The sequence below is a fragment of the Aquarana catesbeiana genome, linkage group LG03, assembly GCF_042186555.1.
Source record: "Aquarana catesbeiana isolate 2022-GZ linkage group LG03, ASM4218655v1, whole genome shotgun sequence".
Lineage (NCBI taxonomy): Eukaryota > Metazoa > Chordata > Amphibia > Anura > Ranidae > Aquarana > Aquarana catesbeiana.
In genome coordinates, this window is record NC_133326.1 from 67,619,205 (window position 1) to 67,636,028 (window position 16,824).

The 16,824-nt window shown below is 42.2% G+C and overlaps 1 protein-coding gene across 1 annotated transcript in view; it reads left to right on the forward strand.

Annotated features, from left to right (window-relative positions):
* CEP152 (centrosomal protein 152) overlaps positions 1 to 16,824 on the forward strand; it is a 116,182-nt gene that overhangs the window by 85,391 nt on the left and 13,967 nt on the right. The window contains exons 22-26 of the mRNA XM_073618667.1: positions 73 to 190; positions 5,385 to 5,588; positions 8,949 to 9,036; positions 9,176 to 9,279; positions 13,333 to 13,489. Coding sequence (XP_073474768.1) covers positions 73 to 190; positions 5,385 to 5,588; positions 8,949 to 9,036; positions 9,176 to 9,279; positions 13,333 to 13,489 — 671 coding nt within the window. The remainder of the gene's footprint in view (positions 1 to 72; positions 191 to 5,384; positions 5,589 to 8,948; positions 9,037 to 9,175; positions 9,280 to 13,332; positions 13,490 to 16,824) is intronic.

Below are 16,824 nucleotides of genomic sequence, written 5' to 3' on the forward strand. Positions count from 1 at the left end.
ACGTAAACATGTCGGTTATTTTTGGGATGTTTGGACATGCTTTATTCATGTGTTTCCTTATTTTGTCTTTAGAAACATGATGAAAATGAAACTTGTCATGATTCTAGTGTCTTAAGAGGGAAGGAAAGACTTCATCCGGAAGGTGCACAGAAAGATCCAAAAAGGATTCTTACAGAAAAGGTGGCAAATGGTATGCTCTGCTTTTTATTGAAACATACTTTGCTGAAGCTATTCAAGATAATGTGTCTTTTTTGTTTTTTTTGTTTGTTTTTATAATAAACTTCTGTTAATCTTTTACTGCTGTCCAGTACCTCAAATGGGAAATGTTTCCCTCTCCTCCTGTCTCCCAACGGGATAGGAGGTGAAGGAAAATCTCACTTGAGTATACAGATTGCAATATACAGCTACTAGAAGTTCTGCTCTTCCCTACTCTACAGGAAAAAATGTTGGAGGGAGTTGTCACTATATAGCCCTGTACACACGATCGGATTTTCCCACTGGAAATGTTCAATGACAGGCTGTTGGCGAAAAAATCCGACCGTGTGTATGCTCCATCGGACAATTGTTGTCGGACTTTCCATCAACAAATGTTGGCTAGCATGCCTTCAAATTTCCCGCTAAAAAATGTGTGTTGTCGAATTTTCCGATTGTGTGTACACAAGTCCATCGGACAAAAGTCCAAAGTACAAACAAGCGTGCTCGGAAGCAGAAGCGGTCTGTCTTGTAAGCTAGTGTTCGTAATGGAGAATTAACATTTGTGACGCGGCAAATTATGAAATCTCCAAATGTAGCGCACAATTCTCTTCTTCTTTAATGGGATAATAATGTAACTGCTTTGCTGGTGATACTGATGGAGTTATTGCAAACTAATTTTCAAAGGCTTTTTTTTTCTAGTGATATCAATAATAATATTATTATGTTTTGTTTTTTTTGTTTTTTTATTTGTGCAAGTTACCACAACACCATTACCTGTAGTTTTTAAGAACAAAGATACAACTATGTTGGTGTCCCTTGTTAATTTTACATTGTATTTTTTTAAATGTAACTGCCTACTACCAAACTGTCATTTGAAGTAAAACACATAGCCAAGTATTATGCTCCATAAATTTTTTATTGTGCATTAAAAAAAGAAAATAAATAAAATTAGACATGCTATCTGCCAATAGGACTTAAACAAAAAGTGCATTCTATGCATCCAAAAATATAGAAAATATATCAAATCAAATCATTATTCAACCAAAAAAATAATGTCAAAGTAATAACTCCAAGGCCAATAATAAATAACATGTTATCTCCTCCGATTCCGCAACATGGCTGGTTAACGAACAGCCGTTCAGAAACGAACCGAAAAGCATGAAATGAAAAATGCGAAACTAAAAAGCGTGAAAAGAAAAGCGCAAATCAACACTCACCAAACTTCTACTAACACGAAATTAGCAGAAGGAGCCCAAAGGGTGGCACTAAAGAGATGAAAAACCACCTAGTACGTCACTACGTTCGTAATTGTTGGCCAACATTTGTGTGACCGTGTGTATGCAAGACAAGTTTGAGCCAACACCCTTCGGACAAAATTCCACGGTTTTGTTGTCGGAAAGTCCGATCGCATGTACGAGGCATATGTGTCAATGATAGAGTTTCCCCTCACTTCCTGTGCTGATGACAGCATTGTCATAGAGAAAGTGACAATTTTTACATTAGGGTCACAGATGGCAATTAAAAACCTACTTCAACCTATCCATAAGGCCCCTTTCACACGTGCGGACAGTATGTCCGTATTTCATCCATCCGTTTTCGGATGAAATACGGACATACATGCATCCCTATGGGATAGCGGGTGAACATCCGCTGACACCCGATATCATCCGTCCCCTGCTATGGTCCGATTCTGCAGATGGAGGAAAATCCTATTTTTCTATCCGTCTGCAGAGCGGATTGGATGAACACGGACAGACAGTCCGTGTTCATCTGATCTCCCCTTAGGGGAGAGCGGAGATCTGACAGGGCGGTCCCTGCACAATATGCAGGGACCGCCCTGTCATCCGCCAGCTCAGCAGGGATCAACGAAGCGATCCCAGCTGAGCAAGCGGATGTTCACGGGGCGGATCATCACGGATCCGTCCCGTGTGAAAGGGGCCAAACACTTTGAATTGAACTTTTCATAGCTGCCACTTTTTCCATTAATTCTTCACTTTATTTTATGACTTTTTTTTTTTTTTTTTTTTTTTTTTTTTTAAGTGGAACTAAACTGTATCTGAGCCCCCCAAACTGAAACCTGTTACATTTATTTTTAATATTTCCAAGAATCTTGCCCATTCATCCATAGCTTTATGCTTTATTTTATTGAGAGATCACTTTGAAAAATTCCCCCTTGCATTTCTTGCCATGGCCATCTTGAGTAAGGCCAGATGATTTGTAGCATTTACTTTCTGGAATCCATCTCTCCTTAGCTCAGGCATGCAGCCAGGATGTGCTTAGCTGAGAAAGCCCCTTCTCCCCTCCCCCAGATGAAAAAAAAAAAATGAAAGCAGAGTTCCACCCAAAAATGGAACTTCCGCTTTTCCGGTTTGGCACCTTTCAGGGGGGAGGGGGAGCAGATACCTGCTGTCTAATACAAGTAAATTGCTCCCACTTCCAGGCATAGATACCCAAGCCACCAACGGGTATCTACGCCACTTCTGGCGCCTTCTCCGTCCCCCCCCCGCTGTCTTCTAGGAGACACACAGATCCCAGAAGCCAGCAGGGACCAGTGGGATAGCGCAGCGTAAGTCGCGCATGCACAGTAGGGAACCAGGAAGTGAAGCCGCAAGTTTTCACTTCCTGATTCCTTTACCAAAGATGGTGGCGGCAGCACCTGACAGCCGAAGGATAGATTGGCTTCGGGTGCCGACATTGCGGGCTCCCTGGACAGGTAAGTGTCCTTATCTTAAAAGTCAGCAGCTGCAGTATTTGTAGTTGCTGACTTTAAAAAAAAAAAATCGACAGACCTCCGCTTTAAGGCTCCTGGGGATCTATGACATCATTTTAGCCTAGGCCAGAAACCAGGAAGCAACTGAAGAAATGTAAAAAAAAAAAAGTTTGAAACAAGTAAATGTAAATACAGTAAATGTAATATACCTTCCTATCTACTTACTAAGGCTAGCAACATAATGATTACAAATAGTTAATGCTCTTTGAAAGAGTTTAGTTCAGGTTTAAAATGCACCTGTAATATTTTGTTATGGCTTTATAGTATGAAGTGTTGGGCCTCTTGCACACGGCTGTAAAGTAGTGTATAGGCGTACAGTGCAAATAAGTATGTTGTGGTGTCCAGGTGCCAGAGCTGCAGCATATTTTTTTGCCCAGAGGAGATAATGACAGAAAATGCACTGCACACATCGGTGTAACATTTTAAGTTTTAAAAAGAAATGCCCATATTCATACACAAGGTATTGTCAATATTCACATCGCACATGTTCTTGAAAATGGGCTTAACAGTAGTGGGTGCTGCAGCAACTACCATCTGCAAACTGGAATCATCACAGATCAATGCACATATTCACCAGCACACCATAGATTGTCAAATGTTGTCTGTGAACCTCTTATTGCAGAAAGATCACATCACAAAGGACCAAATGTAACGTTTCGCACACAGGACCCCTTCATCCGGCATGTGATGACAAAGGGGTCCTGCATGGCTCCAAAACATTGCACTTAGTCTTTTGTGATGTGATCTTTCTGCAATAAAAGGTTTGACGATCCATGGTGTGCTGGCGAATATGTGCGTTATCCATACACAAGTACACACCGTGTACATCGCATGCAGATATCTGTGTGTTCTTCTATGGCCTTTGAGGACAGGAAGACAGCTGTATTTGACAGCAAAAATTAGGGGGACGGCACAACAAAAGCATTTCATGCTGCAAGAAAATTTTATATATATACAGTGTGTATATGTGTGTGTATGTATATGTGTGTGTATATATATATATATATATATAGATATAGATATATATATATATATATATATATCTATATTTTTTTTTATTTATATATATATATATATTTTTTTATATTAATATATATATATATATATATATATATATATATATATATATATATATATATATATATATATATATATATATATATATATATATATTTTTTTTTTATATATATATATATATATATATATATATTTTTATATTTATATATATATATTTTTATATTTATATATATATATATATTTTTATATTTATATATATATATTTTTATATTTATATATATATATATATATATATTATTAGAGAGAGAGAGATGGCTCTCTCTACCAATAGGTAGGTGCTAGTAATAGGATTTTTACTAAATAGACTGTCAGCACAGGTAAATTTAGGCAGGCCTATGCTGCAAACTCAACCCAACAGAACACCTTTGGGAATGAATTAGAGCAGAGACTGAGCCAGGCCTTCTCATCCACATCAGTGCCTGACCTCACAAATGCTCTTCTGGAAGAATAGTCAAACATTCCCATAGACACACTGCTAAACCTTGTGGACAGCCTTCTCAAAAGAGTTGAAGCTGTTATAGCTGCAAAGAGTGGGCCAACTCAATACTGAACCCTACGGACTAAGACTGGGATGCCATCAAAGTTTATATGCAAGTATAGGCAGGCGTCCCAATACTTTTGGTAATAGAGTGTTTGTGTGTGTACTGTACCACTGATATTGATTTTAGCTATATAGCCTTGTGTTTTAATATGCACAGTGCTGGAACTGGTCTATATGCACTGTATAATGGCAATTGTGTGTACTGCAGGTTGGGAATTAACTTTTGTAATCCAGCTTACAATTTTATCCTTGTTACCGTTTTTGAACCAGAATGCAGTTAGAGGGAGGGGCAGATTATAATTAATGTAGGTAATTATATAATTATATTTATATAAGGCATTGTTCACGTGGGACGATTAAATCTGTGCCCTGTGCAAGGCTGTGTTTGCCCATGTAGGGTTGCACAGGTGTTGTGCGGGTAGTCTCTTCCACAGCGGACGCCCTCTGGGTGTGTTTGGGGCCATGTACCCACATGAATGTCACCTTCTGAGGCAACGGCTGTGTCTGTGTGTCTAAAAAGGCATCACAGTAAATGAAAATGAAGCTAAATTCTGCAAAAAAAAAAAGAAAGAAAAGCTTTCTTGGGTGAAAATGGTACCGAGCTTCACTTGTGAAAAAGAAACTAGCTCTCCACCTGCTGGCTGGATAGAAGACTACCTAATATTAATTTGAAATATTCATAGTTTTAAAAACAAATTAACTTTTTATTCCTGGCCATAATAAAACAAAATGTACAAAACCATAAAACCTTTTCTTTAGTAGCCTAATAAACCTGTTGTGCTTGTCTCCAAATTGCTACAGGACATGTGCAGACGATGCTGACCGTAGATCCTCCGGTAAAGAAGAAAAGTGAAAGCTCTGAATTTGGTTGCTGCGAGAATTGCCAGAAACAACTTGAGAAGTCAAAGAAGGAATGCCAGGAGCTGCGGAATAAACTGGACAAAGCATGCCGCCACCTTCAACAGGCAGTCAAAGAGCAAAAGCTCAGAATGGAGCAATTTAAAGGTATGCCAAACATCTTCATTGTCCTTGCACACGGTACTGATGAACGCCAGAATATTTTTAATCTTTTTAAACGCAGCAATAGTTTATTATTTACTCACCTGTGAGTACAGGCCTATTGACAGCAAGGGGCTGCATTCAAATCAGTAAAAAAAACACTGAACACCTTCAAACTTGGCATTTTTCGTGCCCATGTGCAAGAGTCCCTAGGCCTACAAAAGTCCTTGTAGATGGTGCTTTGCTTCACCTTGGAGGGCACATCATATCACATACCTAACGGCCTACACTTGCAGATGAAGCCTAGAAGCACACCTTCAGGTAAATTTCCCTTGCGCTTTCTCCCATTCTTTATTGCTAGATGGCAATTTTTTACTTTTTAATTGCAGTTTTGGCTGCTCCAGGATAACAAAGAATTAAGCCTAAGTTCACATTGGAGCAATTTGACATGTCAAATTGCATGCCAAATCGGCAGAAATTGCACAGTCCGAATCGGTGCGACGCTACATTTGCGGCGCCGCACTGATTCCCACAAGTTGTTTCTTTACTACTTTTGGCGACTTCGGGGTGCAATTTCCATAGACATCAGTGCAGCAACCCGCACAGATGTCTCTGAAATCGCCCCCCAAGTCGGACTGACATGCAGGAATGAAATCGTGCGAGTTCAGCTGATCTGAGCTCCTGCCGAAACTTTTTTTCTTAATGGATTGCACTTCTGCCTTGCAGCACAAGGGTCATTGGTTCAAATCCCAACCACGACAGTACCTGCATTGAATTTGCATGTTCTCCTAGTGGGGGACATCTGGTTTCCTTCTGAGTTTATTGTTGAAATACATTTGGAAAGATTTAGTGGGGAGGATTCCTGTATCTACCACAACTGTGCGGATGGAGGAATCCTCTTTTTTTTTTTTTTTTTCTTTTTTTTTTTTTTTTTTTTTTTCATTTCTTTCCAGAAAAATGGATATCCTTCTATGGCCAGTCTTGTCAACTTTTTCTCCACATAATCTGCCTAGTGTAGTTATAGTAACTTTACCTACCTACAAATTCACATAACCGCTGTATTTTTGTGTTATGCTTTATGCAGTTTTTTAGATTAGATATTGTGTGAAATTAAAAAAAAAAAATACATATTGGGATAATTATACTGCCAGTTTGAATTACTTTTACATGTTAGTGTTTTAAACATTCTAGTCTTGATACTTACTGTTGGAACTTCAGAGAGGATATCATTTGCATGCTTGGATTGTGCCAGCTTTCCAAGTACACATAATGTAATGCCTGATCGGCCTCTGTGGAAATCGTAAATCAATGTAGTAGCCTGAATGCAATTTTTCAGGAACCATGCTGAAGGCCTCTAACCTTCTGCATAGTAACCAAAGGAGGTTGCTTGCTCAGCATGGCTGCCATTTAGAGAATGCCTTTTCATTTTTCTCAGTGAATTAAAAAATTTCTTTGAATGGACGAGGTGGAGATCATGAGGTCAATCAGAGAATGCATTCATTGAAAAAAATGTGAGCATCCTGTGAATACTTTGCAGAATTGCAGCCACTCGGTGCAGCACATGGAAATCTGTTGCTATCACTTAGTGGCTTAGGCTACTACAGGGATTTACAGCTTGCACAGGGGCCAAATGGTTATTACATGCGCATACTTGCAATGTGCCAAGCTGATCAAGTGTAAGCAGTATGCAAAAAATATAACATCCCTAGTGTTCAGCTTTACCTTGACCCACCTTGGTTACAGTATCTCACAAAAGTGAGTACACCCCTCACATTTTTGTAAATATTTTATTCTAACTTTTCATGTGACAACACTGAAAAACACTTTGCTACAATGTAAAGTAGTGAGTGTACAGCTTGTATAACAGTGTAAATTTGCTGTCCCCTCAAAATAACTCAACACAGCCATTAATGTCTAAACCGCTGGCAACAAAAGTGAGTACACCCTTAAGTGAATTTCCGAATCGGGCCCAATTAGCCATTTTCCCTCCCCGGTGTCATGTGACTCATTGGTGTTACAAGGTCTCAGGTGTGTTAAATGTGTGTTATCGCTCTCACTCTCTCATACTGGTCACTGGAAGTTCAACATGGCAGAGAACTCTGAGGATCCGAAAAAAATAATTGTTGCTCTACATAAAGATGGCCTAGGCTATAACAAGATTGCCAAGACCCTGAAAATGAGCTGCAGCACAGTGGCCAAGACCCACACAGCAGTTATAACAGGACAGGTTCCATTTAGAACAGGCCTTACCATGGTCGACCAAAGAAGTTGAGTGCACGTGCTCAGCGTCATATCCAGAGGTTGTCTTTGGGAAATAGACGTATGAGTGCTGCCAGCATTGCTGCAGAGGATGAAGGGGTAGGGGGACAGCCTGTCAGTCATCAGACCATATGCCGCACACTGCATGAAATTGGTCTGCATGGCTGTCATCCCAGAAGGAAGCCTCTTCTAAAGATGATGCACAAGAAAGCCCACAAACAGTTTGCTTAAAACAAGCAGACTAAGGACATGGATTACTGGAACCATGTCCTGTGGTCTGATGAGACCAAGACAAACTTATTTGGTTCAGATGGTGTCAAGCGTGTGTGGCGGCAACCAGGTGAGGAGTACAAAGACAAGTGTGTCTTGCCTACAGTCAAGCATGGTGGTGGGAGTGTCATGGTCTGCATGAGTGCTGCCGGCACTGGGGAGCTACAGTTCATTGAGGGAACCATGAATGTCAACATGTACTGTGAGTGACATACTGAAGCAGAGTATGATCCCCCTCCCTTGGGAAACTGGGCCGCAAGGCAGTATTCCAACATAACGACCCCAAACACACCTCTAAGACGACCACTGCCTTGCTAAAGAAGCTGAGGGTAAAGGTGATGGACTGGCCAAGCATGTCTCCAGATCTTAACCCTATTGAGCATCTGTGGGGCATCCTCAATCGAAAGGTGGAGGAGCGCAAGGTCCACCTGCTCCGTGATGTCGTTATGGAGGAGTGGAAGAGGACTCCAGTGGCAACCTGTGAAGCTCTGGTGAAAAGGTTTAAGGCAGTGCTGGAAAATAATGGTGGCCACACAAAATATTGACGCTTTGGGCCCAATTTGGACATTTTCACTTAGGGGTGTACTCACTTTTGTTGCCAGCGGTTTAAACATTAATGGCTGTGTGTTGCGTCATTTTGAGGGGACAGCAAATTTACACTTTTTTTACAAGCTGTACACTCACTACTTTACATTGTAGCAAAATCTAATTTCTTCAGTGTTGTCACATGAAAAGATATAATAAAATATTTACAAAAATGTGAGGGGTGTACTCACTTTTGTGAGATACTGTGTGTGTGTATATAATATATCATTTTTTTTATTTATTTCCCCACAGAAAATGAAACCATTGTCCAAACTCTAAAGAAAGAAAACCTTGAACTGCAGAAAAAGCTTGATGAAAAAGTTGTGAACCCCAAAGAAAGGTAAAACATTACATTTCTTGTTCTAATCTAGATCTTCTACAAGCATGGAATGTGTGTGTATGAAATTTAATATTGTGTGCTTTTTTGTTTATTTTGAAACAAAGTAACCCATTTACTTCATGTTCTCTTGTCATTTTAGTTGTTCACCAGAAGAGGGTTCCGAGAAGGGCTGTGATATGTGTAGAGGAAAGGCTTTAGAAGAGATGCGTTCTCAGTATATCAAAGCTGTGGACAAAATCAAAAGTAAGACAAATAAAAATAAGACTGTTAGATTTCAGTTCAGTGGACTCTTGGCAAATAAAATAAATAAAATCCTTTATTTATTCTTTATTTATTTTTTATTTTATTTGAATAAAATCCTTTGTCAGCTGAGGATTAAAAGGTTACTACATGTTTTGTTACACCATTATTTAAGGTGAAAAATGGTCCTGTTCCCCGTCCCCCCCACCCCTTCCATCCTTCTTCAAACCTTCTTTTTTTTAAATTATGAGGTTCTTCTCCCTGTAGTCTCCCGTTCTCACTAGAATGTGGTGCAATTGGGTTTGACTCCACCTGCCCATCAGCATCGTCCATTCACTGAGATCTGTGAATGGAGGGACTACAAGTCCCATCTTCCCTCACAGTTAAGCGTCTCCTAGATCTCAGTGGAGTACAAGTGCAGATGACGTCACTGTAGTCCATTGTTTACTTCCTCCCTCCTGCCCCATAACTGAAGGCCCTTACCTCCGTACAAACTAGGGGCATTGCACCTGTAATTTTATTTAGGTACATTTGAAAAAGGTGGATTATGGATTTTAAAGCAATATAATTTTACCATGGCTGGGCTACCATTACCTGATTTCTTTCCTATTTAACCAGTTCTTGTGACAGGCTGCTGGCATATGCAACCACCTTTTGTCTGTACACTTGCATGTAAATGGGGATATAAGTAGGAATAGGGAATGATCATTTGTTCCTCAGTGCATGTGCATAATATCATGTTGCAGCAGATCAGGAGCTATAGACAAAGGAGTAACTGGCAGCTCTTGCCCACTTCAAAGATCGGCAATCTGGGATTCATCTTCTAGAACAGTCAGTCAATGGCAAGCATTCTTTGGCCAGACTTTAATGATCAGAGATAAGGATCTCTGAACTTGCCTCCCTGTGCCAAGCAGACAGTTGAGTATGCCACTCGTTTCTGTGGTCGGACACCGATGCATCGGCACTACAGCTGAGGCATCCAGCTTCACATAGGCTGTAAACATAGAGGTGAAATCTGCTCTTACATGTTTAATGAAGAGGAGGGATGGTGGGGGTCATATGATGCACGGTACTGTAAAATTACACTTGCCATTTTAAAATGGATCCCAAGTTAAATTGATACATTTATGTTTGAAATATATGTATACTGTGTGTAAACTGTTTTACCTTCTAAATGATGTGTCACCATGTTTAGCCACTCTTCTGATTCACATACCTCTACTACCCTGCGTAGCCAAGATGATCATTACTATTTCCTATTTCAGCTTCACCTTTTCCTGTGTCCATCTCCCTGCTCATTGCATTTAATGATTCAAATGCACTGATCGGTGAGCGGACTAGAAGCAGAAGGAGGGGACATGGGAAGTTGCAAAGTTGAACTAGAAAATTGGGCATTGGGTGGTGGTGGTGGGGGGGGAGAACAGGAGGTGACATGCCTAGTCATGCAGTCTGTGGGGTGCCTGAATCACAACATTGGCTGAAGACTGTTAGCATATATTTATATCAGCCATTAACACAGAGTTGTACTTTAATTTGATGTCATCTGCCTTTTGTCTTCATATATTTGGAAATGTAATATATTAGTACGATGATCTCCCTGCATAAGCATCAAGTCCACAAGTGGGAACATGACCTTAATGAAGGTCATTAAATCTATCTCCAGATGGTATATTGTCCCAACCCAGTTGGCACACCTTTGCCCCAACTCCTGCTTTTTGAGGCTGCTCCCTCCCAGGGGATGTACTTCATGGTGGTCATGCTCAATGTTGGCAACAGTTTTAGGACCTTCAACCAAAATCTAGAAAGCATAGTTAACCTGCCCTTTTCCCAGAGACCCTTGGTGTGCTCTTTTGCATTTAAAACCTCCAGACCTCACAAGATCCCAATTTAAATTGGCCACTTATGTTCTACTAGCAGCAAAACAAACTATAACAAAAGCTTGAAAACAGTTTGTTTTCTTCACGTCATCGTCACGTAGACAACTTTTTATTTATTTTTTTTTTTTTTTATCAATGAGAATCTTACTAGTATCCTCCTAGATACACACAAGTAATTCTTAAAAGCCTGGCCCTGTGAATACAATAAACCCACCCCTCCATGTCCCCCGAAAGCTACTCACTGCTGTAGGCACTGAATTCCCTGGGATCCCTTAACTACCCTCTGTGCAAGGTCCGACTCTTATACCTACTCCGATAGTGTCTCCCAGTTTGCGGTCATTACACGTTTGCCCTCCCCTTTCCCCCCTATTTTTGCTGCACATAATATGTATATTGTTACTGTAAACCTAACTTATATTATGCCATACTTGTTGAGCTATATCATCATAACCATTATTGTTTACTATGACTCACAAGTGCACTCTATACCTTTTTTCTGGTACAATATATTTAATGAAATAAGTATAGCATCTTGACAAACGTTCACCCACGCAGGGGTGCAGTACAGTGAGCATAACAACCATTTGACTTTTATAAGTATTAGCTGGTTACTGGGCGCCCTTATGGGACAACCCATAGGTCAACCAAATGGTCCCTGCCCCCCACCTATAACTGGCCTTCACAGCAAGGAGCACATGGAAGGGCAATCACATGAAAGACCAAAACAGAACATTCCTTAGCTCAACTCACCAACCAGTCTGCCAACTGGCCAAATAAACCTGTCCAACAGTCTGCGTTAAATACAGGGGTTTAGTTAGCACGCATTTGCAAACGCATGCATAAGTTGCAGAGCCTCTTCACGGCACCCTGTGTATGCTTGCAGTCCTAACATTACTGAATTTATAAGCGTCTCCATAATGGAAGCACATGCATTAAATGGATAGATAAGGGTCAGGTGGGCCTGTAGGCAGCCCAATCCCCCCCTCTTGCTGGGTGTCCAGTGTGCTCCTGTTTCTTTAAGGGGGATTGGGTTGCCTCCAGGCCCACCTGCCACTCATCTATCCATTTAATGCATGTGCTTCCATTGTGGAGACGCTTATAAATTCAGTAGCGTTAGGACTGCAAGCATACACAGGGTGCCAGGAAGAGGCCATGCTACTTAGGCATGCGTTTGCAAATGCGTGCTAACTAAACCCCTGTTTTTAACGCAGACTGTTGGACAGGTTTATTTGGTCAGTTGGCAGACTGGTTCGTGAGTTGAGCTATGGAATGTTCTGTTTTTGTCTTACAACCCAACGGGTCTCTATAGATCGACAGGGCATGCGGGCCAACAAACTAGGGCCCAAGATGCAGGTGCACTGGATCACAGCGGAGGCAAAATGCGTGTACCGGTCCAAAGGATCCCCCCGCTACAGGTCGGGGTGAACATTCGGCAGAGGTATAAAAAGGAAAAAGTTTAAATGTAGCAACAGTGGCCGCTTGCCAACAAGAGGTGGGCCCCAAATCCGTGGATCCAAGGTTGCCCTAGAGCAGAGGAGACCATGGGCTTAGTCTCGATTTGCAGAGGAAGAATGAGAAAAGAGAAAGAGACAAGGAAGTAAGGGTCAGGAGAGAAAGGGGGGGGCTGTGTTGAAAATTTGGAGTCCTGCAGGAGGGGAAAGTGACGAAACCATTCTCAGGAGAGGCTCAGACTGCTCAGGTGCAAAGTGGGAAGAGCATAGGACCACCAAGGTGACCATACTTTAAGGAATTTAGAGTCAGAATCTTTTAAAATACTCAACTTAGCTGATTTTTAGCTGTCTTCAGGCCGGTCACGTGACTCGCGGCTGCTTTACAGCTACGAGACAGGATTCTGGGGAGGAGAGGAGCAGTCACATGATCTCCCCGGCTGACGTCAAAGGGAGATCACGGCCCCTCCCGCAGAAGCCATCTGTCAGAGCTGGAAAGTGGCCGCGAGTCATGTAACCGGCCTGAAGACAGCTAAAAATCGCTATTTACAACACTCGTTTTAAAAAATGCTTAACACAGTGCTATGCCAGCCTCTAATAGTGAGGCCTGGCATAGACTTTTACAAATTGGTTCACAAAACCTTTAAGCTTTTATTTTATAGTTTGAACAAAAAAAAATTAGGTACTGTTTTTGACAATAGTGAAAATACTTCACTCTTTATTTTAAATAGGTGACATGCTTCGATATATTCATGAAAGCAAAGGAAGGGCTGCTGAAATGTTGAAGTCTGAAGTTTTAAAAGAACGTCAAGAAACGGCACGAAAAATGCGGAAATATTACTTAACCTGTTTGCAGCAGTTATTAAAGGATGATGGAAAGAATGAGGGGTGAGTGGTTAAAATTTATAGTGACAACCTAAGCTGGCCATGGATGGATCAAAATTCGGGCGGTTCAGCAGGAGCTGGACGAATTTCGATCCACATGTGGCTGCGCCTGCTCAACAGAAGTCGAACCAATGACTTCTGTCACACGAGGTTGTTGGAAAAATTTTCTCGATCACCAACTGCCAACGTTGAACAGTGTGTTCTGACAGCGGAAAGTTCCTGCTGTCAGAATACAATGTCTCCACGGGGAGGATTCCTCCGTCCACCTCGATTGTGTGGATGGCAGAATCTGTTGGGTTTTTTTTTTTGGTCCAGCCTACTGGCCAAAGGAGAGTAAAAAACTATGGCCAGCTTTAGGTTAAAAAAAATGTTGGTGTTCTGGGCCAGTGGCTTTTGTGAAGCACCTTCTGATACCTTTTTAAGAAATGGACTTTAAAAGCAAAGAGAATATGGAAATTATGATTAAAAAATACCAAATTTTTGTATTATGCAGGCAAATGCAGTAATTCACACTTGTGTGTTGCAACTTTGGAATAGAATTCCCTTATCAGTCTTTAGGGATATACAGACTTGAGGGACTTTAGATCTTGCTGTTATGATGGCGGACACTAAAGCCCCATACACACAGGCCAAATGTCGGGAGACATCGGCCAGATAAAAAGAAAACTGGCCGACATTCGGCCTGTGTGTATGTCGGTCTTCCTGACAGAAGCCAGCTGTTTTGGCCGGCTTCTGTCAGACGAGCATGCCGGAAAACCGACTCCCGATCTGCGTTCTCAGCCAATGGTGGAGATTGCTGATGGGAGTGTTCTGGCATAGGGGCCATCCCCTGTCAGAACACAGCTCAGAAGGGGGAGACCGCTGTACTAACTTTTGGATAGTTAGTACAGCAGCTCCGACTAGAGCTGTCAGATTTTTTTTTTTTTTTCGTTCGTTTGAACGAAAAAAAAACTTTTAGTATGTACTAGGCTGAACAGCCTGTACCTTATTTGCCTCCTTACAATGCTGCTTGCACCCCCTTGGGAAATATCCATTTTAATGACAATATGTTCCTAAGAACATAGGTGATTGCAGTATAGAAATTCTATAGAAATCACAGGACTCCATAGCATGTTTTTGTGCATGGGGAAAAATATGGGTGCAGCCAAAGACCCAGTTTACCATACATTTGACTTGGGCGGAACTACAGAGTGTGTATTGCACTATTTTCAAGCACACGTATATATTGCTGACCCATGGCAATGCCCCTTTCTACATTGCTGACCAGTTGCAATTCACACGGAGAAAGGAGTCTGCCAGTGCTGACAGAGGATGTAGACTCCCATGCTGCAATTATCTTGTTCGATGTGCTGGAATTATGCTGGCACGGGTAGGTGGATCGGGAAAGTAGTGCATCCACCCTGGCAGCTTTTTCCTCTGGATTGTCATAAATCTAGGTGTGAAGAAGCACAGCTGTCATTAGTTTCATTCTTTAAGTAGTCAAAATTACCATTTTGTCACTAAATATCATCTCTGTTGGGGAAGAGGGAGCAGTCAGCACAACTGATGACTGGTTCACATGATGTGGTCATTTTCTAAAAATTTATTCAATGAAGGGAAGGTAACATTTTCCCTGGATCTATGCATGATATTAATGCATCTAGGAAAAATTAGATTTTTGATCTTCTCAAATCCTTTTGTGCCTCCATGTTATCGGCTACCATGACGGTTGTTGCAGGTACTTGTATAGCGCCGACAATTTACGTAGCACTTTATACACATATTGTTTGCTCACATCAGTCGCTGCGCTCAAGGAGCTTACAATCTAATGCCTAGTACATGCGATCAGAAAATCAGATGAAAAATTGTATCATAATCTGATTGTTAGTACACAGCGTTCGAGAACCGATCACAACAGTTCATGTGAAATTATCCAAAGGGACAAACACAATTTCTTTCTCGAACATCACGGGACACAGAGCCACAGTAATTACTGATGGGTTATATAGGTATCACTGGTGATTGGACACTGGCACACCCTATCAGGAAGTTCAACCCCCTATATAATCCCTCCCCCTTGCAGGGATACCTCAGTTTTTACGCCAGTGTCTTAGGTGATGGACGTGTAAAGATGTCCTGTGCTGAGCTCCAAAGGGAATATCCTAAGATCCTATACTGGGGCAAGCCAGGCGAACCGGATCCATTCAAAGTGTCTTTTCATGGCCGAATTGAATGGTACCCGGGCCTCGTGTCCGAAGAAACGAGGTTTTACCCGTAATGCTTCTCTTTTTAGAGAGCTGGACCCCGCAGATCAGAAAATGGCTTTAAACTTCCTAATTTCTGGCGAGGTGCTTTACGGTCCCAGAACTGTTGGATCCCCCTATTCGTAGGGGGCCCCAGTCTCTGACGGTTTTTTCAAACGGAGCCCACCGTGAGAGGTGAAGATTGGGTCTGTGTAAACAGCACCCTGCAGCCGGATAAGGTAAGAGGAGGTTCCACAGAATTTTTGAGTTCTAGTGGCTTTTCTCCTTTAAGGTAAATGCATGCTATGCCTATTGTGACCACCGGGGGCTGCCAAGAGTACAAACCTGCACATGCTGACTGTCTGTCTCAGGTGTTTGCATCGCTGATTATGTCCCAGCGTCTCAAGCAGGCTGCAAACAGGTAAGATGGAAAGGGGGATTTCTCATGTTTGAATGTTCCCCCCCAGGCTAGAGAGGGGCCACAGGGGTCTAGAAAGTGGTTATACCACCCGGGCTCTGCGGCCTAATGGCCACCATCTCTGAAGATAGCCGTTCAGGCAGATCTTGTTACCAGCCTCTCTCCCTCCCCCCCCCCCCCCATCCCCAGCCTTTCTCCAGAAGCATGACAGGAGAGTCGGCAGCGCGGGAAGCACTCGTTTTTTTCAAAACTCATGGGGGGGGGGGGGGGCGGTAGAGGAGGGGGCGGGACGTCAGCACAGAGTGCTTAGACTCCCACTCAGGCCAGCTGCAGGCTATTAAAGGCACTCTGTACAGGTGCACTCAGCCTTCTGAGAGACACAGAGCTGACGGTCGCATGTAAGGTGGGACACAGGCATTCTCCTAGGCAGCATTTGCTGAAGTAACACCAGACTGAGCATTGGGTAGCAAGGCTTTTAGCCAGACTACATCGCTCAGCGGGCAGTGTTCATTTGTATACCTCACACCTTGTTGCTTTGCACTATGGGTAGAAGAGGTTCAAGCACCCCAGGAACCAGAGACACTAGGGGATCTCGTTCAGGTTCTGAGGGCCCCCTGTCGGCAGCTTCCTCCCCCCCTAAAGATGGGCCAGGGACGGCTAGCCAGGGAGAGCCATCGGGGTCAGGGGCTACACCTGCT